This window comes from Nyctereutes procyonoides, unplaced genomic scaffold, assembly GCF_905146905.1.
Source record: "Nyctereutes procyonoides isolate TBG_1078 unplaced genomic scaffold, NYPRO_anot_genome, whole genome shotgun sequence".
Taxonomy (NCBI): domain Eukaryota; kingdom Metazoa; phylum Chordata; class Mammalia; order Carnivora; family Canidae; genus Nyctereutes; species Nyctereutes procyonoides.
Window position 1 is genome coordinate 25,273,640 of NW_026575052.1, and position 22,696 is coordinate 25,296,335.

Genomic DNA, 22,696 nt, shown 5'->3' on the forward strand with positions numbered 1-22,696 from the left:
CATCCAGTCACTTATCTATACAGCTGTTCAATCATCCATCCATCCATCCACGCATCCAATCATTCATCTATACAACTGTCCAGTCATCCATCCCTCTATCCAACAAATGCTTCTTAAGCACTCATGTATGCCATGTGCTGGAAATACAAGTTTGAAAAATGTAGGGATTTTGCATCCAAAGAGCCCCTGGTCTAATGAGAAAGAGAGACAAAGAAGATAAATCCCAGTCCTTCAATGTAAGCATGGAAAACAGAACTTGGTTTTTCATATTTCATTTTTTGCGTTGAGCCCACATCTTTCCATACCAGCAAAGAGCTCTACCCTTAGTCATGTTTCAGGCTTCCATATTCCCCCCAGAGATATGTAAAGATTCTAAGGGCTGCATAGTGCCAGGACTTTGGGAAGAAGGACCCTCTGGCCCTTAAATCACATGTTTTCTTTTGTTTTAGCGGAGTCTTCTTGGGTCTGGCTAACACAGCCCTGAGCAAATTCTTTTGCTGGGGGCACTGTCTTCTTTCTGCAAGGCTCTCCATGGCTGCATCTGCCTATTGCAGTGATTTTTAACCTTGACTGCACATTTACATCACCCGGGCGATGTGGTGGACTGGAGCTTTCAAAACATACTGAAGTGCAGGCCCTACTCCAGGCCAATTAAATCAGAAATCCCAAGAATAAGATCTGAACTTTGACATTTTAAACTACAACTTTCTTCAGAGTATTCTAATGTGTAGTCGGGGGTGAGAAGGCACAGCGAGGAAGCCCATACAACCTTCCCCTCTCCCTACTTTTCGTCTCTATTTTTCCAGCTTGGGCAAAGGGGTGAGAGAAATGTCCCTTTTTAGTCTAGGGATAATCTCTTTCTATATGGGGTTCTGGACGAGACAGTTTGTCTTTGTCCAAAATCTGACCCAAGATAAAGAACAGCCAGAGATTCTGCTTTCTGCCCAGCCACACCCCTTCTTGGACAATGAACCCCTTCTTGGCCGATGAGTTGAGAGGATGTGTTTGAATGAAGGTAGAGGAGATGGAGAGAGGCGGGAGGGACAGACTGGAGGGAATGCGACAGTGAGGAGCATAACGGTGGGTGCTTGCCTGGGGCCACTTGAAGGGGTCAGTAGAGGCGACTCCTAGAGGAGGAGGTGCTGGGTGCTGTGAGGACCTAGTCTTCGTCCTGGCTGCAGGGCCACCTCCACGTGCGGCTCTCCCACCTGGTTCCGAGCTGCTGGAGGGCATGGCCTTGCCTGGAGATGGAGCTTGCGGCCCATGCACCGTGTGGCCCGTGCACCTTCCCAGGCGGAGGCCGGACCCACAGCAAGCCTGTCCACCGCCAGGTTGTGTGGATCACAGCCACGCTGCCCTACCTTGTGCTGTTTGTGCTCCTGGTCCACGGCATCACGCTGCCCGGCGCCTCCAACGGCATCAACGCCTACCTGCACATCGACTTCTACCGCCTAAAAGAGGCCACGGTCAGTACCCAGGGATCACCCATGTTCAGGCCGGGGTTGGGGCGGGTTCTCGGGGCAAGTGGTTGGAAATCTGGTCCCAGCTCTGATGCAAATTTGTGGTGCCGCCTGGGACGGAGGACGGGGCTACAGCTTCTCCATCTGACCGATGCCCGTTTGATTTGCACCTGACGGGTCTCCCAGCTCTGATGGCCCGGGACGCTGTGGCTCCGTGGTGTCCTTGGCAGACCCCTCTTTCCAAGGGGAGCAATACCCTGTCCTAGTCCTGACACCTGCCATGGCCTCCTAGTCCCCACTGAGTCACCCCAGCCTAATTCTACGCTCTAGTCCTCGCCCTGCCCTCTGCTGCCATTTCACGATGTTGGCAGAAGCAGCCACCGCCACAGAGGGCTCTGGACCCTGCTGATTCCCTCCAGGCTGCCACAGCCTCCTCCACTCACTGTCCTGCCCAGAGACACGGACTAAATGAAGATGGGATGATGTGGAGTGCAGGGGGACGAGGCTGGGATCAGAGACAGTCTCAGAGGTACCCAGGGCCTTGAGCATCTTCCAGCCATGGCCGAGATCATCTCTGCCTCCTCCCTGAAGTCTGTGTCAGTGACAGTACCTCAGCACTTCCCTTCACTATTCCCAAAGGCTTCTTTTTCTTTTTTCAAAGATTTTGTTTATTTGAGAGAGGGGGGGTGCAGAGGGAGAGAGAAGCAGACTCACCGCTGATCAGGGACCCCAGATGTGGGGCTCGATTCCAGGACCCCAGGATTATAACCTGAGCCAAGGGCAGATGCTTAACTGACTGAGTTCCCCAAGTGCCCCCCAAAGGCTTCTTCACACTCTCTGAACCCATAGTAATCCTGGCAGGCGGGAGCAACATAGGAGGGGCACCTCTCAGTACACACCTCTCATAGCTACAATGTCCCAACACACCAGTGTTACAGTCCAATGACCAAGAGGAAAACCTATTTCCTTAGTAACTGTCAGAAAGATAATGGAGCCTAAGACTCGAACCAGTCTTGTAAATCCTGAAACAAGTCAGAGTTCTGTTTGTTTGGCACCTGTTCAAACATCCTGTCTTTCTGATGAGTAGAAACTGAGCCTGCATGCCATCTCAGGGAGCAGACCTATCCTCCTCCATCGGATTGCTTCTCTGGGTCCAGCCTCTGCTCGCAGAGTAGGGGAAGCCTAGGATAACATGGTGTCAGAAAACTTGCAAGTCCAAGTTGCGTGGGGCTCTCTGTCCCAGTGGGCTGGGTGTAATTACCCCCACTGTGCAGACAGGTGAGATTGGCCAGGGCTAGAAACTGGTGGGGGTAGGGGTGGGAAGGGTACCCAGATCTCCGGGCTTCCAGCCATGTGCTTTCATCACCCAGTAGTTGGAATAAGTAACCCCAGCATCCGACCTTCCCCGAGGAGTCAGCGCTGGCTGTGGGCTGGTTGAAGCTGCTGGGAATCCTTGTCCCTTTCCTGAGGATGCTGTCTGTGTAACCCCCTGAGATGGTCAGACCCTTTGCCCTCACTCCATCCATGTTCTAGCCTAGAACTGTGAGTTTAGTCATTTTCTTTGAAAATCTGGGCATCAAACAACCCAGTGAGTTCCTCCAGGCTGAGCTCATTCATGGCCACCAGAGCCAGGAGCTGCTGGAGAGGCCGTGGTCTTCTCTCCACCGTAGCTTCATGCAGGCTTCTGGGGAGGAGTTGCGTGGCTGCCCATCGCTGGTTCAGACCTCACTTCCTTGGGTCTCAGACGCGCCCCGGGGCTCCCCAGCCTTCCTGGAGCAGCCTTCCCCACTCTCTAGGAAGCAGGGGGTGATGGCTCTTGGCCCATTTCAGGTATGGATCGATGCAGCAACCCAGATTTTTTTTTCCTTGGGGGCTGGATTTGGAGTCCTGATTGCATTTGCCAGTTACAACAAATTTGACAACAACTGCTACAGGTAAGATCCTGGCCAGGGCTCTGGAAAGCCTTAGATCCTGGGGACTGACCCCTGCAGGGATGGGAGGGAAGATTCTGGTCTGTGGACAAATGAACTCTTCTAGGGACCTTCCATGAACTCCAGAGGGGGTGTTCTGTGCACTCTGGCATGGCCTGTGGGGATCCTAAGGAGGGCCTCCCAGTCCAGGACACCTCTTAGACACTCAAGGTGAGAGGCTGGGAAGGTTGAGGCCACTAATGCTGGGAGGTCATGGGGACAGGGAGTTGACACAGAGGAGCACTGTGTGGCTCTCAAGAGCAGACAGCATTGTCTGTCTGTCCATCCGATGCCCAGACAGGCAAGGGCTGGTCACGCAAGAGGTGAGGGCCTGGCAGGAGCAGAAGTAAAACCACAGGGCAGACTGGGAAGTCCCCCCGGAGGGCAGAGTCAGAAGACCACATCCCGGCCTGGGTCTAGCTCAGCCTCTGACTCTGCCTCCCGAGGGCTCCCCGCTGCGAGGGCTCCGCACAGGAGCATGTGTTGGATCCGCTCCCGTCACTCTGTCGAGGGCTTAAGATGGAATCACACCACCCTCTGGCGTGGGACAGAGTGAGTGGGATGAGCACGTGCCCAGGGGGCAGGCTGGAGGCCGGCCCGGGAAGTGGGGTGATCAGCCTCTACAGGAGATCGGCAAGAGAAGGGAGGGAAGGTGGAGGGGAACCTTGGAGGACAGTTGGGATTGTGATGGGTGGCCACAGAGTGGACGGCGTGCACGGCAGGGAAAGCCCGAGAGGAGCCAGCGAGGTGGGATGTCTGTGGGCCAGTGAGTTACTGGTCTGGGTTGTTCCAAGACTGCGTGCTGGGGAGTCATCACGGAAGGAAGCCCGGAAGGAAGGTTGGGTCGTCTCGACAAAGCTCTTGAGGGCCTGGGTGAGAAGCTGAGAAGCAGCAGGGAGCTGCGGACAGTTTTGCTGAAGGAGGAGGCTGGTCATGTGGTTCCCCAACAAGAGTTTGATACTGGCCTCTGGTCTCAGAGTGGCCCCCTGGGAGCTGTCAGTCTGTTCCCTGCACCTGCAGGTCCTGAGCCAGTGGGGTGCTGGGGTCCCCGTGGTGGCAGGGAAACTGACGAAACGGTGGCATTGGAAGCAGCGGTCCCATAGACAGTGCAGGGCTGGGGGAGCCGGGTGGGGGTGTCGGGCGACTTAAGCAAATGGTGCCTTCTCTCCCCCAGGGACGCCCTGCTCACCAGCACCATCAACTGTGTCACCAGCTTCATCTCCGGGTTCGCGATCTTCTCCATCCTCGGCTACATGGCCCATGAGCACAAGGTCAACATCGAGGATGTGGCCACTGAAGGTGGGTGGGCAGAGCCACCCGCCGACGGGAAAGGGGCCGAGAGAGCCGGGAAGGGGCTTTCCCGAGGCCGTGGGAGCACGAGGGCTGGACCTGGAGGCTTCCACGCTGTCCGCTTTCTCTGAGGCTGTCGGTGGCCGTTCCAGGCCGGCCTGGCTCCTGCACGTGCCACAGAACCTTCCCCCGTCAGGCTAGCGGGACGGACTGTGGAGCCCCTGTGCTGAGCCCCTGGCATGCCTGCATGCGTTCTCACGGTGCTGTGAGGCACGTGTGAGTCAACTCACTTTAAAGGTGAGAAAGCTGAGACTCAGGCCCTGTGAGTTGTCCCAGGTCACCCAGCTAGTGAGCCATGGTGCTAGCATTCAGGCCCTGAGCCATCCGACTCTGGACTCTGCCCTTCCCTCCTGTTGCTCCTATTCTTATGGCCACGGAGAAGCTGAGGCCTGGGAGGAACTCAAATGGACTCTGAGGAGCACAGGCTTTTGAGAGTTAGAGGCTCCCCGAGGGTGTACGGGGTGCAGGGCTTGCAGCCCATAGCCTACAGCTGTCTGAGTGAAGCCCGGCTCTCAGGCCTGGCTGCTGGAGGTGAGCCTCCTTGGGACCTAAGAAACTAGGAGCTGGAGCAGCCGGTGGCACCTGTCATCCACAAACCCTTGGTCTGCCCCAGGTGACTGACCAAATATCGTGGAGTCGGCTGGGCTGATTGGGCCTTGGCTACTCTTCCACCACCTGCATCTCAGACCCGAGGAGCCCGTCACTGACAGGTCCTCGGTGCTTCTTACAGGAGCTGGTCTGGTTTTCATCTTGTACCCAGAAGCCATTTCCACCCTGTCAGGATCCACGTTCTGGGCGGTCGTGTTCTTCATCATGCTCCTGGCTCTGGGGATTGACAGCTCAGTGAGTGACCCTGCTAGGAGACCACGCCACACACACTGAGGGAGGCAAGGCAGGGTGGGGGTGAGGTGGGCACACACTGGGCCTGACCCTCTTCACCCCACCCCACTGACTGCTCGGCCTGAAGTTCCCACCTGATTCCTAGTTTCCAAGAAGCCCTAATTAAATACAAGAAAGTGAGTCCTCACTCACAAAAGCAAGACTTAGATCAAGGCTGAGAACCCATAAAATCTCCAATGGCATCAAGAAATCCATACCAGAAGCTTCCATCAGATGAGCTAGCCCAGTGCCCTCCTCTCACACCTAGGGAAACTGAGTGCAGAGAGGGCGTGGGTGGAACTTTTCTCGCACCAAGCACTGTTTCCATTAGAGTTCATCACCAGCCACCAACGAAAACACTTGGCGTCTCATTGGTTTCTTAGAACCTTTTGTTTTACCCACATGCAAGAGTAGATTTCCTGGCTTCTCTGTGTCTGTGCCCATCTTTGGTAAGTTTGCAAGAAGTCTTGGGGTAGCGCTGGCGAATGAGGGTCCTCTTACGCCTCGTCCTTTCGTCGGCCCATCTGCCAGGAGCAGTGTGTTGAGTAGGATTGTGAGGCCTCTTCCAGGCTCATAGGAAGGAACACTGAATGTGGGTAACATGGTCTGTGGAGGGTAGAGGAGACACGTAGAGGTGGCATGCGGGCTTCTTGTCTGCCATCCCAGGCGTGCGGTGTCACTTAAGTAAGCACATGACTGTTACTCACCGGTGACCCTTTCAGACTGGCCTTTGAGATGCCCTTGCTGGACAGTTGGAAAGGCAGCCAGAAATCCTTGTCAGACACTGCTGCCTAAAGTTCCAGGAAGCCTTTTACTTATATGCAAATAGATTACAGGCGTGAGTGGTTTGGCATTTTACCCTCCCCCGCCCCACACACCCTCCTGGGCTCATCAGTCCCCCTCTCAGGTCAGGCAGGGCCTGGGGCAGGAGACAGGGACCTGCTGATCAAAGGGAGACAAGGGTTGCCTCTCCAGCCTCCTTCACATAGTTTCTGAGTTCCAAGTTGGGTTGAGAGCAAGGCAGAGTGGGGTGAAGAGGGGGAGGAGGGCAAGGCTGCCACCAGGGTGCCTGAGTCCCCCTGCCCCCAAGGCTTCGGGAGGTCGGAAGGAGCCTGGGACCTGAGACTCAGGTGTGGGCAGCCCCTCATACCTGCTCCTCACTCTGCCTGGCTCCGTCCAGATGGGAGGCATGGAGGCCGTCATCACCGGCCTGGCGGACGATTTCCAGGTCCTGAAGAGACACCGGAAACTCTTCACATTTGGTGTCACCTTTGGAACCTTCCTCCTGGCCCTGTTCTGCATAACCAAGGTGAGGGCTGGCTGGGCTCTGGGTCACCTGGAGCTCCTGGGGCTGCAGTTCAATCCAATGCAGTCAGGAATTCCCAGGCTTGGGGCTAGGGAGGGGGTCAGGGTGAGTTCAGGGGAGACCACGACGTGATGGTGGGACCTGGCAACCTCAGCCCTGCAGCCTGACCACCCCCCCAACCCCCGGCTATACCCAGGCGTCCTCAGTCTCCCAGCTCTGAGCCTGAAGAATTCCAGGCAACTCTTCCCAACTGCTGATCTGTTTGAGGGGCAGCAGAAGCCCCTGTGAAAGCCAGCTCACTTGTTACTGGCGGAAATACCCAGCCTCAGACCTTTGCTACAATGCAAATATGTAACATCAAGACAATACCCCCACAACCCTGTCACCCGCCTTCTCGGACAGGGTTCTGAGCCAGTGGGACAGCGGACAGGTGAGTCGGGATGGATGTGACAGTCGGTGGCCATTTCTGGCCCGCACGGCCTCAGGCTTTGTGTCCCCATGCCCAGGGTGGGATGTACGTGCTGACCCTGCTGGACACCTTTGCGGCGGGGACCTCCATTCTGTTTGCTGTGCTCATGGAAGCCATCGGAGTCTCCTGGTTCTATGGTACGTGGGGGGCCCGGAGCGCGTGCAAGAGCCTCAGTCACAACCTGGAGATGCGAAGGGGCTGTGCATTACCAGGGGAGCCACTGCTGATTCCAGAACAGAGCAAGTGGCTTCTTGGATTCAGCTCTCCCACCCCCCAGCTCATCTTTGCATTTTAACAGGAAGCTGCAGAAACCCCCAGGGGCACCCAGTGCCAGCTTTTAGGGAGCAATGCCCAGGAAGCTGCTGCTCCCCAAGCCGTGCAATCCCTTCTAGAATAGGGTTGCCACACTTAGCAAATAGAAGACAAGACACCCAGTTAACCTTGAATTTCAGATAAACAAAGAGTAATTATTTTAGGGTGAGTGCGTCCCAACTATGGGATGCACAACTAAAATTGTTTTCGTTGTCTCTCTGAAATTCAGCCGTAACCGGGTGTCTCGAATTTTCTCTGGCAGCCTTATTCTGGAGCTGAATGGGGAGCACGTGTCACAAATTGTCACATGCGTCCCAACGGTTCCTTTCTTTCCCCCACGGGTCACACCAAAGAGTTAATCAGTGTGAGGCTGGACTCTTCTGTCAGAGAAAGGGCAGGCCAAGAGCCGTGCACGCTGCGGTCATTGTTCTAAGCGACCCAGAGCCAGGCTGCCCGGCTCTGTTACCTGGGCACGTCCTCCCGCTCCCGGGGCACTGCTCTCCCTCTGGAAAAATAAATCGGAGTGGCACATAAAAGGCGATACGGTGTATTTTTTAAAATCTTTAATTGAAGTATAGCCGACCCAGAGGGTCGCGTTAGTTTCAGGTGTGCGACGCAGTGATTGGACACCCCGTATGTCCCTCGGCGCTCGCCACGATGGTGGTGTTACCGTCTGTCACTCAACGGCCTTCCCACAGTGTCAGTCTTCTCTTCCCAGGCCCCACGACTGACTTATTTAGAAGCTGGAAGCGTGTACCCCCTCATCTCCTTTATCTGTGGCTCGTACCCCCCACCCAGCTCCCCTCTGGCCACCACCACTTCATTCCATGCAGTGAAGCCTCTGGTTTTTTGTTTGTCTCTTTTTTGCTTTGTTCCCTCGTTTTGTGGTTTAGATTCCACCTGTGAGTGAGGTCACGTGGCATCCCCTGTCTGTGACTGACCCACTCCACGTAGGGGCGTCCTCCACCTAGGGCCGGCTGTGTCCCCCGCGCCGCCCCCTCCAGGGGCCTGACCCTTGTGGAGGGCAGCACGGGCAGCCCCTGGGGCTCTTCGGGGCAGGGGGTGGGCCGTGTGACCGGCCTGCCCCGTGTCCCCTGTGTGCCCAGGTGTGGACAGGTTCAGCAACGACATCCAGCAGATGATGGGCTTCAAGCCGGGCCTCTACTGGAGACTGTGCTGGAAGTTTGTCAGCCCCGCCTTCCTCCTGGTGTGTACGGGGTGGCCGTGGGGGCTGGGTCCGGGCTGGGGACACGGGCATCTCTGCTTCTTAGGGAGGAGGTTCTGGGACGCAGAGCCCCTAACCCCGGTCACGCCCGTGGGTGCTCCCAGCCAGGAGGCTTCCACGTGGCCGGGTCTCAGGGGGCCGGGTCCCCAGGGGGCTGTGTACGCCACCCCTCGGCCTGCTCCACGGTCGCCTTCTCATTGCTCTTGTGTCCTTGTTGTCATCATTTGCTTCTTGCTCTCTTCCTCCTTCTCCACCTCCTTTTCTCTTTTCCCGCTTCCCTTCTTTGCTGCGCTTTCTGTGCTCCCTGCGCCCACGGCCCTCGCCTCCCGGGCTCCCGCTGCTTCCCGCCGGCCTCTCCCCATCCTGGTCTCTCCTCCCTCCGTCCTTCCTCTGTCCCCGCAGTTTGTGGTGGTGGTGAGTGTCATCAACTTCAAGCCGCTCAACTACGACGACTACGTCTTCCCGCTCTGGGCCAACTGGGTCGGGTGGGGCATCGCGCTCTCCTCCATGGTGCTGGTCCCCGCCTACGGCATCTACAAGTTCTTCAGCTTTCGGGGCTCCCTTCGGGAGGTGAGCTCAGGGCGGGGAGTGGGAGGGCGGCCATCGCCAGTCCTCCGGTGACATGAGAGAGGGTGGACACCCCGACGTGGACCCCAGAGCCCCCCCCCCCCCGTGTTCTCAGGCGTAGCAGTACGGACCTTGGGAAGAAGGGAGCGCTTGGCAAGGTGCCCGCCGAAGATGGGGTTCACCGCCTGCCCCCTGCTGTCAGATTCTGTGTCACAGGAGCATATGGCCTCCTGCGTCCCTGCCACTGTATTTACGTGAGGAGGGGCCACTCACCCCTCGAGTCCCCTTCTGAGGTTTGTCGGGTCCTGCATGTCCCCATCTCCCAGTCTGAGCTGGCGGTGGCCTGGCCATCTCGGCTTCTTGCCCGCCTCCTTCCTGAACCTGACGCCTTCCAGCCTGGACCAGAGATTTCCAAAATACATCTTCTTCTTTTACTTGTGTGCACGTACACGGAGAAGGGTTTAGGAAACAGTGCCTTTGCTCTGAAACCATGTCTGTCCTATTTGGTTTTCTAAAAATGCCCTTTCTTTTATAAATATTGGTACCAGTCTTCACCTCGCGTCCTTACTTTGCAAGGTGAAGCGTCCTCTCCCCCACCGCCATGCCCTCACCTCCCAGCTCCTTGCTGCGAGGCTGCTGGGCACTAGTTGGAGCCCCCAGAGCTCACATTCTAACCAGGGGACGGGCAGACAAATGAGGACGTCAGGAAGCCAGCCGGCCAGGGACTGAGGGAAGAGGGTCCGGCCGGGCTGTGTCTGCCCCTCCCCCAGTGCCTTGTGACCTGTTCCTGCCCTTGAGCCTCTGGGCCACCAGGGGGACCTGTGTTCTGTGAGCTCATCCTGGAGGTGGGAACCAGCATCTGCCTTGAGCTTTTCCTTTTTCACACTCCGGGAGGGCTTCCCACCGGCCGGATGTGTCATTGATCCAAAAGCATTCCGAGTCCCCGCCGTGGGAGGCCTGCCCGACCCCCTGTGCCCTCACTGCGCTCCCGGCTTGTCCTCTGCAGCATCAGTCCCGACCGTGGTTTCGGAATTGCCAGTGTGTTTCCGTGGCCCAGGGCCAGCCCTTCGAGGCACCGTGGGCTCCCCCAGAGCAGAGGCCGAGTGCGGCTCCCTGGCTTCTGGGGCCCCAGGGCCTCACCTAGCGTCTGACCGCAGTAGTTGGCCCGATAAACCTTGACTGGGTAGTTGACTCAAAGTGGATGCACCTGCGCCACAGACAGGGTCAGGACGTGTCTCGTACGGACCTCACACGCTGTTCATGCGGGACTTCAGGGCCAAAGAGCGGGTGGCCTTTATCCGGGGGTGGCTGCTGGGCTGCCCCTGGGCCTGGCTGAGACCTCCTCCCTGTCCATCTTCTCACAGAGGCTGGCCTATGGCATCACCCCGGAGAACGAGCATCACCTGGTGGCGCAGAGGGACGTCAGGCAGTTCCAGGTAGGTGGCGGCCGGAGCGTTCTGGGGAGGGGGCTGCGGCACGGGCCCTCCCTGCTGCCCGCCGTGTGCTGGCCGCACACCCACCCGCCACAAACCCCGGCAGCTGTGGGCTGAGCCTCGGGGGTGTGGTGCCAGGAAGGGGGGCTGTCTTCTGCTTCCACCAGCTTCTGCTTGCCCCCCTGCTCCTTGGTCCTGGGAAGCAAATGCCCCATCTTTCCTAAGCTGTATTCTCTCTCCGAGTGGCCGTCGCACCAGGCTGGGGATCTCCTATCTTGAAGGAAGAGCGGCAGGTGCATCAGTATCACGTTGACCTAAGCCCTTCTCCCTTAAAGTCCTTGGGGCTGGGAAGTGGGGGAGGGTCCTGGTGAGCCCCCTGTTTCAGACTTGCCGTGTGACATTAGGAGGCTGCTTCGCCCTTTCTGGCCCTAAGTGACAGTCAGGTAACCAGCCTGCGTGTTCCCGGGGGACTTTGGAGCAAGGGGTGTGTCCCCCGCCTGTCCCGTGCTCCTGGCTGCCCTTCCCGGCGGGCCCCTGGTCCTCTCGGTCCCCGGCCGCCCCGGCCCCGCCGTAAAGGCCTGTCGTCTTGGTCCGCAGCTGCAGCACTGGCTGGCCATCTGACCCGGCCCGAGGAGGAGGCTGCTGTGCCCACGCCCAGGTCCAAGGCTTCGCTACCACCCCGGACACAGCCTTGGCAATCCTCTCCTGAAAGATGTTCTTTCCGTCCTTCTTCCTCTTTCCCAGTTGCAAATGGTTCAGTGACCTGGTTTTTATTCACCTTCTGTTCATCTGGCCTGGGGGCTTTGGGTTTCGATTGGAAAAGCCTCGAGGGAGAAGAGGAGGGGAGGGAACAGGATGAAGGATGAAGGACTTCTGCAAAACCTCTTTTGTTTTGAGAAGGTCTCACGCAGCCTGGGATCTGGCCCAAGCTGAGCCCCAGGCTCGGGAGCATTGCCCACCACGTTTGCTTGCACTTTGGGTCACAGGAGAAATCCTGTCCACCAGGTCAGAGAAGGGATGTTCCCTTTGGCCAGATGCCATAGAACCAAACACAGACAAAAAGCCCAGCTGGGTCTAAGGCAGGGGATCCTCTTTCCCTTGCCACCCAGTCAACGCTGCGGGTCTGAACGTTGGTCAGGGAGCTTGGGTTGGTTTGTCCCCATCAGGAGCCTGTGGACAGGTGCTTTGAGGGATCGTGAGCAGAAACCTTCAAAGTTAGTTTTCACTCTGGCTAAGCTGAGTCTGACGTGTGTGTGTTCTGGAACATTCTTCCAGTTTCTGGTGGTCAGATGGTCCAGAGCCATGGATGTCACGAGGCAAAAATGTAGATGAGCCCCAGTGAGCAGGTTCTGCAGATACTTCTGAGCTCAGAGAGGCCACATGGGGGTCTTGCTCTGTCGGGCACACAGGGCCCATATGTGGCTTCTGAGACCATCTGGGGGACTTGGGACAGGAAGTCAGCAGAGCCAGAAGTGTGTCTCTACCATGAAATTTTCTGCCATCCTCACAGGGCCAGGCGGATGCCCAAGGGCACCCTGACAGGCTCTTTGTTTATTTGTTGTCCACAGACACCTGCAAAGCCTCCCCTGGGGGATCCCACCCAGCAGGGTCCCCGGCTCTCATGTGATGGGGGGTTGGCCCTGAAAACTTTCTTTGTGTCTCTTCGTGATCTGGACTTGGCATCTGAGGGCAGAGTGGAGCCAAGTGCATAGCAACCGGGTCATTCAAGTCAAGGGGAGAATATTCTGAGTTGATGGAGGAGGTGGGTGGTTTTAGAGAATTTCCAGCTTGACTTCTGCTACACTTCGCGCCTGGCGCCCTCTGGTGGTGGTAGTGGCTCGTTTCAGCTCATTCAGAGAACGGATTCAGAGTTTGGAGGCATCTGTTTGGGGTTTCTTTCTGTTTGGGGTTTGAATCTCTTATGCCCTCGCTAGACATCAAGATTCAGAGGTTCTTGTTGTGACTGTGGAAGCCCCTGTTGAAGACTCTTGGACCATAAATAAATAAAGAGGCCATTCATCCTGGGAGTGTAGGCAGACACACATCTGGAAGGTGCTTTGTGTAAAGCTGGGGTGTCCCTGAGCCCATCAATCAATCGTCCAGTTTGCAGAAGAGGGTTATGTGGGGGCCAGCTGGGGCAGGGAGGCGGTTTTCTCTCTGAAGGTCTTGAGATTTCCTTGCTAAGTCTGTGTCCTTGGGTTTTCTTTTCTTCTTTTCTTTCTTTCTTTCTTTCTTTCTTTCTTTCTTTCTTTCTTTCTTTCTTTCTTTCTTTCTTTCTTTCTTTCTTTCTTCTTTCTTTCTTTCTTTTTCTTTCTTCTTTCTTTCTCTCTCTCTCTTTCTTTCTTTCTTTCTTTTTTTTTGAGAAAAGAGGAAAAATCAGAAGACTTTTGATCTTTTCATGTAAAAAGGCCAGCTCAAAGTCTAAGGCAGTCCAGGTGGCAGGGGTCTTGGACCACTGTGGAAGGCGGGACCTGGGAGTGAGTGGAGCATCCCACAGAGTGGAGCATCCCACAGAGTGGAACAGTAAGGTGGGAGTTTGGGAGGCAAGGGTAGGGTGACCCATCACGGGTGCGGCCTGGTCCCCTAAGTGACTGAATCCTCCTGTGCAGGGCAACTGCTCTCTTGGTGTTACAGCTGGTTTTCCACAAAGTGTTTTCATCCCTGTCTCCTCCCATCTTCTCAGTGAGGACAGCAGGGCCAGTCTCTGCCCCCATTTCCAAGATGGGAACACCAAGGCCCAGCATTTCGGGCACTCTTGGTCAAGCTTTCTCAGCTACCAAGGGGTCAGTCAGACCCACAAGTCAGATCCCCTGCCTCTCAGCCCAGAGCCCTCTGAAATCCCCTGCACACTATGGTTTACACCACCCAGGGCTGTCGTTAAAATTAAAACTCCCAGTCAAGCGGCCAGGGAGGGTTTCTTAGCAAAAGAACAATGTGTGGGAGGAAGGGAAGAGGGGAGAGGATGTCATTTGTTCTCATCTAGCTGGTTGCCAGAGGAAACCATGTAGCTGCCCCCTTTTTGATGAACGCGATCGCTCTGGGGAACAGCGGGGTGTGCAAGCTGAGTCTAGCTGGCTGAAATGAGGGTGAACAGAAAAACCTGTAAATATATCAGAGTCAGGACACACTACAGAGAGAACCTGCAGTTTTCTCTTTGCCACCTGCCCGCGGCCTTTCTGCTGCCAGACATTTGTCCCAAGGGTGAATCGGAGATGTGGTGCTAGCTGACCCAACACCAAACCAACGCAATGGTGCTGCCTTGTGGCGGGAGTTGGCTCCTGAGCCTGGGGTAAGGGAGGGTCTGGTCCCAAGCCCAGGGCTCCCCCTGGGGGGGGGGGGGAGTAGGACCCAGGAAGCCCTTGGAAGTTCTCATGGAGGTGCTGGCAGACACTCTGGGCTCACCTTCCACCCACACTTAATGGAGGGGAGTATGTCCTTTATCCTAAGTAATGTTTGGCTTCTTTTTTGTGGCCTTTTTTTTTTTTTTATAGCAGAGGTGACCCGACATGAGGGTACTCCTGTGTACTGTATATGACCACTTTTGCATTATATCAGATTTTTAAAGGATTATTATTTTCCATGAAATGTACAATATCCGTTTAAGACCACCGCCGTTAGCATCTACTCAATGTCTAGTGCCTCCGTGTCCACCTGTTAGTGGGTCTTCCTTCTAGATGCAAATGAGACAAAGGAGAAAGGGGAGCTGCTAACTCTTGCCAAACGTCCTGCTGAATACAAGTCCCCGAAGCTGCCTTAATTCTCAGGTGGTGGCCCCGCCCACGGGGTCAGCGGCCTCTGGGGCCTCTGGGCGTAGGACCCGTCTTGCGGCCCTGTGATGGGAGACCGGGGCATTCTTACCAAAGAAGTCATTTCTTAGCAGAGAAGGCCGCTGAGCTCATTTCATGTGTTTATTTCCTTTGAAAGCCGTGGGATGGGGAAGAACAGAGAGAGGTGTGGTGCTGTAGACCCAGCACAGCGTTCAGAGCTGCTCGGGTCTGGATCCGCAGCTGCCCAGCTGGGCTCCTGGGGAGGGGAGAGCCTTGTCTCTCGGCGCTTCAGGGCTCTTTGTCTGCACAAGCAAGGGTTGGATCAGATAATCAAAGGTCCCAACCGGTTAAAAAAATTCTTGTCTCCATGACAATGTTCTTGTGCTAAATTTACAGTGAGGGAAGCACATCGTTTATTGTAGGACTTTCCAGAATGATCTGATGACCAACAATTTGTTGAGTAGAGAAATGCCAGATTTCTGACCTCCAAAATTTGGATTTTTCTGGACATTTCAGTAGTTCTTCCTTCTCCAATATGTTTTCAACTGATGCCAGAAACACTTGGTATTAAAAAAAAAAATCCAACCCTTTTGTTTTGAGGATTTTGAGGGTGACATGTCATGCCCTTGTGAGTCCCAGGATCCATAGCTGTGTGGGTGTCAGCATAGTTACCGCTGCAATGTCAGAAGCCACCAAGACACTGGTGAATGTGAAGTTGCTTTTAGGGTACCCGCCCTCATCCCTCTCTTTCTCCACTTCTGTGTAAATAAGGATTGTTCCAGGGGTGCCCTCTCTGTGTCACAGACTGTTCCAATGTCATGCAGGTTTCCATGTCTGGTGTGGATTTATTTTAAAAGCTGTTCTCTTCGTGGAAAAATAAGTGTACAGAATAATAAAAGATATTTCTTGTGCCATGTATCTGGTAATGGGTTCATTCTGTCATGGAGGTAAAATGCTATGAATTATGTAAGGCCAAGGGGTGTGTCTGTGATCGGCCTCCAGCTAGTAAAGAAGAGCTTCTGGTCATAGTGGTCCACCTCTCACCCAAATAACTCTTTGTATAACCCATGGAACAGGAGGCTGGAGGGGTTAAACCTATAATCCCAGCTCCCAGAGTCACATATATTTTTATTTTTATTTAACTATTTTTTGAAATGCAAGCTACTAAAATAGCTACATTGGTTTTATTTCCGAAGATGTGTTTTTATTTAAATAGAAAATGGATACCAAGTAACACCAAGTTAGGTATCCAGCTTTGCTTTTGCATTTCTAGGACTGAATTTCAAGGGGATCAGAACCTTCAATTGAATTACATTCAGTGCACAATCTTTTATATCAAGTGTGCATTTTTCTAGGGAGAGAAGGATACATTAATGCATAGGTCCTTGTTGCTAAGTACTATTGTTACTTTTAATAATTATTGTTATTAGTTTCAATTTTTGATTATTATTATTGACAAAAAAACAATCCAATCTAGGTCTCCAAATATGTAAAGGCTGTCAGGGAATGGGTGGTGAACCCCTGGGCTGAATTGAAACCCTTAATAGGAAGTCCAAGAAGAGAGCTTAGAAGATTAGACCAGAACAGAGAATGGGCTGGAAGTGGTAGGCTTCCCATCGCTGGAGATATGCAAGCAGATGGCAGACAGTGTGTCTTGGGTAGGTTAAGGAGAGGACTCGGTGTCCCACAGGGGTGGGGGAGAAGTTGCACAACCTCTAACGTCCCTTCCATGGAGCTGCTTTTTGGAGCGTCACGAGCCCAGCCTCGTGCAGCAGCACTGGGACAGGCAAACACACGCCCGCCGAGGAGCTAGGGTGGGGAGTGATTTGGCCTGTCCGGTTGCAGTTGGGCAGACATCCCAGGGAGGGTATTAGGATTCTGATCATTTTGTTTTAACTCCAGAATCGGGGTTAGCATTTATTATAATGAATCAAACAAAAAGCAGCCACGTTTCTAGCCTTCCCTTTGTGCGTGCTGACATTTAGTGAGTAAGTGGCCCTGCGGGGGTAGTGGAGGGAGGTTGGGCCAGAAGCAAAAAGGGCAGCTCTGCTGGGGACGATGGGGCACCTGGCAACCCTGGCTGCCACCCTGTGCCCTAGGCTGACAAGCGTGGCAGGAGAAGACTCACAGGTGAGCTTCGCTTTTGACAACCAGTAGGCTTTTCAGTTTTTCCCCAATTTAATCACACCCCTGTCCTACTTCCAGAGAGACAGTTTCATTTCTGTCCCCTTCCAAAGGCACTGATGTGTGTGAGGCACTCCCTTTGGGCCTCAATTTGTTCATCTGTACAATGGGTTGGGAGTTATTAAAACTATTTATGAATGGACTTCAAAAAATTTCAGAACCTTTTGGAATTAAATGCAAATTTTGTCTGATGGGTTTGTGTCTACTCCTCCGGGAGAGAGAATGCATACGTTCATCAGATTCTCAGATGTTTTCGACTCACGAAGATATTTATCTATTACTGTTGGGGGCCTCTCTCTCCCCTGGTGAGATGCGGTGTCTGTCTCTGTCTCCAACCCCAGCCAAACCAGGATGACAACACAGCTTATTTCTAAAGTCAGTCACCTCATTCATGTTGAGTTTTCATTTATTCATCCCACATCCAACATGTCCTTTGTCTTCCCAATAGTGACCCCGTGAGTTAGGTGCTGACAAGCACAATGTGCCCACTGAGCAGATGGGGAAATTAAGGGCTTGGGGCTGACAGGTGACCCACTCAAGGACACACAGCCACTGAAGGACAAGTGCTTGCTCTCCGCATTGTGGGATGTCCTCTGGAAATGAGGTGGGGAGATAAGTCCCGGCAGGTTCCCTGAGCTGTGGGAAAGGACAGTGGGGCCATGACGACTTGGATTTCAAGGGAGGACGTGTTGCAAGAGGAGACTGGGCAGTTGATTTTGTCACATAGCCTCCAGCGGAATAGTTAAGGTGGTGTGGATGGGTCACTGTTGTTAGGAGTCAGGCTATGGAAAAGTTCCAGAGCCCCCTTGGGATCAGCTACTCTGATGTTATGACTGAGTCACATTAGCAAAGTCAACATGAAACGCTGGTTTCCCCATCAATAGAATGAAAAAGTTGGATTAGGGATATTCTAATTAGGTGAGAATATCGATTTTGATGCTATAGTCTCCAGGAGCTGTCACAGTGCTGATGGACTAATTCACACTAAGATGTGAATGACTACTTTTCTAGGCAGACACTAATAGACAGAGGTGTTTGTTGCTGCCTTTCATTCATCTTACAGATTTCATGCAGCGGTCAGCAAACATTTTCTGTAAAGGCCTCTGACAACTATTCACCTCTGCTATTCTAGCATGAAAGTAGCTTTATTTATGAAACAGGCCAGTGGCTAGATTTGGCCTGTGGTTTGTGGTTTGCTCCGATCTGGTGGGGCTTGGGGTCAGACTAGCCCTGGGTTTGAATCCCATCTCTTACCACCTCCTGCCATGGAATCCTGGACACAGTTAAATACGTAAGGCTTCCTTGTCTCTGAAGGCAGAATAAGCCTGCGTGAGAGTCATCAAGAGGGTCAGATGAGACATTGTGCCCTTACAAGCAACCTCCCTGAAGCCGCGGTGGCTGCCTCCAAACCCTGGTTGCATCACTTTGTAGTGTGAAAACTTGAGCAAGTTTCTCTAGCTTCCTTCTGCTTCAGTTTATCATTTCTGCATGAGGGTGACAGTAGTGGCACCCGATGGGGCCGTGGGGAGGGCTGAATGTTAATACTGTGTCCAGAATGGTGCCTCTCTGCAGTTCGTTGTTTTGTGTCTGGTGCACGTCAGCCCCGTGATGAAAGTCCACCTCCTCCCTGTCCCCATCTCTGCCCATTTCAAAGGCAGAGCAGCCATTGCTGTGTTTTTCTGCAGCCAAAACAGTGTCTCTGTTCCTCTGTCCCCTCCTTCAGATGGTGCCACTGAGGTTAGAATTGGGGTCTGGGGCACCAAGTGCCCCTGGACCCCAGTGCCTGTGACCACCCGGGCAGGAAGTTCAAGCTTCAGGAAATACCAGGGCCCACAGGCCTTGCCAGGCAGCAGCCAGCCTTCTGTAGGACCTGCCTGCCCCACAAGCCTCTGCTGTCAGCCCCCATTAGGCCGCTGGCATGAGAGGGGCTCCCCCAGTTGGGCATCAACTCAGCCAGGCCTCGACCTCAGCTCCAACCCAGAAGAGGAACAGAGAAGTGTGGTGACCAGAGACTCCTGGAAGAGCTGGTGGCTAAGTGGCCTCTGTCCTGCTTATCAGCTCCTGGCTCTGCTGGCCTCAGGCCTGGGAGGGGCTGAGCTGGGCCAGACCAGCGGGGCACGAAGGTAAGGGTTTGGGCTGCAGGAAATCAAGGAAGACCGTCTCCGTCCCCAGAGAAGACCCGAGCAAAGTCCATTGCCTGGACGTACCCAGGAGCCACAAAGGGATTGTTTCTGCAACAGAGAATGTCTTCATATGGGGGACCGCCCCCATCTCCTCCCCTTCCCCCCGTAGCTTCAGGCTCCAGTCCAGAGGGCTAACAGGAATGGAAGACTCAGAGTCAGAAGAGCAGGGGCCTGAAGCAAGCCCAGCCCCTGGCCACAGTAAGTCTGGTGCAGACTTGAAGGCCATGGTCAGCCCAACATCTACCTGCTGACCACCTGAGCATATTCCCAGGTCCCTGCTAAATTTCCATTCTTGCATCACAGCCCCCCAGCCTGCCCTGGTAAAGGCCATTGCACCCTGACCCCCATCTCCAGCCACACACGGTGATAATACCCTACGGATGGAGAAGAGTGAGGAGGTGGGGTTATTCTCGCCCGAGGCACTCCCACTTCACAGGTAAGGAGGGACAAGGCAACTCTGACATTTCACATGAGCCACAGAGTCAGATCAGGGAGCATCAGAGCCAAGATGAGAATTGTTAGCTAGCCTGTTACGTATGGAGCCCCCACCAGAGGCTCAGAATTGGAAGGGAAACGTGGCACGAGGAGTCCCTGCCTTTGCTAAAGAGAGAATGGGGCCCTTCCAGGCTCCCAGCCAAGGATTCCCCAGGGGGACCGAGCCCTTAGGAGCAGACATTTAATTGGCCGACACATTGGCTTATCCGGTGCCAGTTACGGTTCCAAGTGCTTTGCAAATTTCATCTCCTCTCGTTCTCCTGATGAGACCATGAGGTGGTAAATATTATCCCCCATTTTACAAATGGGAGAAACTGAGACACAAAGAGTTGAAATAACTCACCAGTTGGTGAGGCTGGGGTTTGAACCCAGGGAGTCTGTGTCCTTAGCCACTCTGATATGCCATCGTCCCTGGTCCCTGGCCATACGTAACACGGTCCAGCTGGTAGGGGTACAGGTGCTCAACTAGTTCCAGCAGGCTCTTCATTACAATCTGTAGTCTGTGCGCACATATATAACTTATATACACGTTACATCTGTATATATACACACAAACGTACTCAAATATGTATGCATTTAAATGTATGCAGATTTAAGTGCCTACAGTGTGCAGGGAGCAAATGGCTTGCACTAGGTCACTGCCACAAGAGTTTATCTGGAACAGAGGTTTCCCGTCTCCCAGAGAAGATACCTATGCTGGCTTTCTCCAAACACACCCCAACCCCACGCTGTCTGGTTCTTTATGCCGCGTACAGGTTCCACTCGGGCTCCCTATCCACATCCTCTGGAGGTTAGGATGACAAGTGTAACAGGAATGTAATGATGGTCCCTTAACAGATGAGGTTTCCTCATTCTCTTGTCACAAGTAGGCAGTGGTCAGGGAGAGGGGTGTTCCTCCGCGGGAAGAGGAGAAGTGTCTTTGGTCTCAGGGAAGAACTTTAGTGAGGGTCTCTGCCTGGACATGCCCAGAAGCCTGGGATGGCTCCGGGGACACTTGAGAAAGTCATCAAGGATTTGGACTACTTCTCGCTTTCTGTTCTTCCATCCATAGCACGTGGTTCTCATGCTCATGGAGGAAAAACTAAAAAGGCCAATCCACCTGCAGACCTCTTGTCCGCCTCTCAGGCAGGAAGGGGGACAGAGAAAGGACGAAAGGCAGAGGCCAGCTGGGCCTGCGGCTCTTGACTCTGGGGAAGAGCAGGTCTGGGCCCCCGCCCAGATGCCTGCCTCCGTCTCACCGGCCTGACCCGCATATCATGGCAACTTGTAGCGGTCAGGGTGTCTGGAATTTGTAGCTGGGCACAGTGCTTCCCCGGACGAAATCGGGGTTCTCTCGGGAGGAGGACAAAGAGGATATGGGTAGAACACTGGTCACTGCCTCCTGTCCCGTGGCTTTTTCCGCCTGGATCCCATCGTCTGCTGAGAACGGCAGGGACCCTTATGGGGGAGGCACAGCCCGGCCTGAGCAGCCACAGATGAGGCTCCTCGTCCTGTGGGCCGAGATCAGTTACTTTTTGCAAGGGGGGGGGCGGTATTCGGGGCTCAGGTCTTGCAGGGCGAGGACAGCCAGACCTGGAGCTGGCGTCCGGAGGCCCCTGGAGGCTGGCTGAGCAGCTGGTGACGTAGACTGTGGGCGCTGTGGGCGCTGTGGCCGCCAGGTGGCACAACGTGCACTCCTGCTGCAGCGCGGGGGAGGGGGGAGCCGGGAGGACTGGGGTCTTTGTTTTCTGCACCCTCCTCAGAGCCTGTGTGAACCCTCCACACTTCCCTGAACTAGAGTGAAAAGTAATTCTGATCTGGATGAAAAGATCCATTTGGTTTGTTTTGTTATATCTTGGGTGGATTTATTTACTCTTTCATCCAGCCATCTGTCCATCCAGCCGTTGATGAGAACCATACCTGGTCCTAGTATGTACCAGAAAAGATCTGGAGTGGACAAAGAAGGAACAGCCCTGTCACTGAGAAACTGGGTCTGATGGAGGACACAGATGGTATGCTTATAAGGAAACATATATAGAGCACCTACTGCATGCTAATTTGGTGTTTCCCCCAGTGCCTTCAAGGCAAATCCAGACTCTTCCCTCATTTCATCCCCCTTCTCTGCTCCAGTCACCCTATACTAGCTGCAGATGTGTCCCCAAAGACACCCCATGCCCCTGGGCCTCATCCCTGGGCCTTTCCCCATCTCTCTGAAACTGGCTGACTCCTGGCTGTCCTTCCTGATGTCACCCCTAAAAAGTAGCCTTTCCTAACCTGTCCTCTCACTGAGCTTAACCACAGTTTGTTGAAATGATCTTTCAGGGGAGTGGCAACCTTAGGGACAGAAGGCAGCAACCATGTCTATCTATCTTTCCAGGGTCTAGATAAGTTTCTGGCACACGGTTGGCCCTCAGTAGATGGCTGGGTTTACAGACATGAGTGAGACACAGTCATCTCAAAACATGGCGGAGAAATCATGCACAGATCCCCACCCCGGGTGATCAGAGAGGGGTGCCCACAACAGGTGATACTTGAGCTGAGTCAGGAGGAAAATTCTAGGTCACAAGAAGAGCAACAGTGGCAGCACAGATGCATGACGGACCACAGGGAGTACAAGGATCTGAAGGATCTGAAAAAATTCACAGTGGAAATTTCCAAGTGCAAGGGCTGTAAGAAAAAGCAAAATCCAGATGATGAGGGCCCTCCCAAGCTCAGGTAGGGACATGGAACTTTTTTCAGAGGACAATGAGGAGCCATTAAAAAGTTTTAGATCGGCAGAGTGATATGATCATACTTGGATGTCACATAGTGTATCTGGAAGTGATTGCTGTGTAACAAACTACCCCGAAACTCAAAACGACAGCCATGTACTTGGCTGACGGGTCTGTAGACCACCCGGGGAGTTCTGCAGCTCTGGCCGGCCCCAGCTGACCTTGACCGGGCTCACCCAGGTGCCTGCAGCTGCGGGTCAGCGGGAGGCCAGCTGGTCTTGGACAGCTTCTCCTGGGATGGATCCCCTCCGTTTGGTGTCTCGTTCCCAGCAGCTGGCCTGGGCTTGTTCACGTGGCCGTCACGGGGGTTCAGGAGAGTACATGCACACGTGCAGGGCCTCCCGAG

General features: G+C 54.2%; 1 protein-coding gene across 1 annotated transcript in view; it reads left to right on the top strand.

Annotated features, from left to right (window-relative positions):
- Window positions 1–14,396, top strand: part of SLC6A2 (solute carrier family 6 member 2) — a 46,221-nt gene extending 31,825 nt beyond the window's left edge. Inside the window, exons 5-14 of the mRNA XM_055332063.1 lie at window positions 1,332–1,466; window positions 3,291–3,394; window positions 4,605–4,729; window positions 5,511–5,623; window positions 6,840–6,968; window positions 7,472–7,571; window positions 8,853–8,953; window positions 9,374–9,541; window positions 10,903–10,974; window positions 11,569–14,396. Of these exons, the coding sequence (XP_055188038.1) occupies window positions 1,332–1,466; window positions 3,291–3,394; window positions 4,605–4,729; window positions 5,511–5,623; window positions 6,840–6,968; window positions 7,472–7,571; window positions 8,853–8,953; window positions 9,374–9,541; window positions 10,903–10,974; window positions 11,569–11,592 (1,071 nt within the window). The 3' untranslated portion in view covers window positions 11,593–14,396. The remainder of the gene's footprint in view (window positions 1–1,331; window positions 1,467–3,290; window positions 3,395–4,604; window positions 4,730–5,510; window positions 5,624–6,839; window positions 6,969–7,471; window positions 7,572–8,852; window positions 8,954–9,373; window positions 9,542–10,902; window positions 10,975–11,568) is intronic.
- The last annotated feature ends 8,300 nt before the right edge of the window (window positions 14,397–22,696 follow it).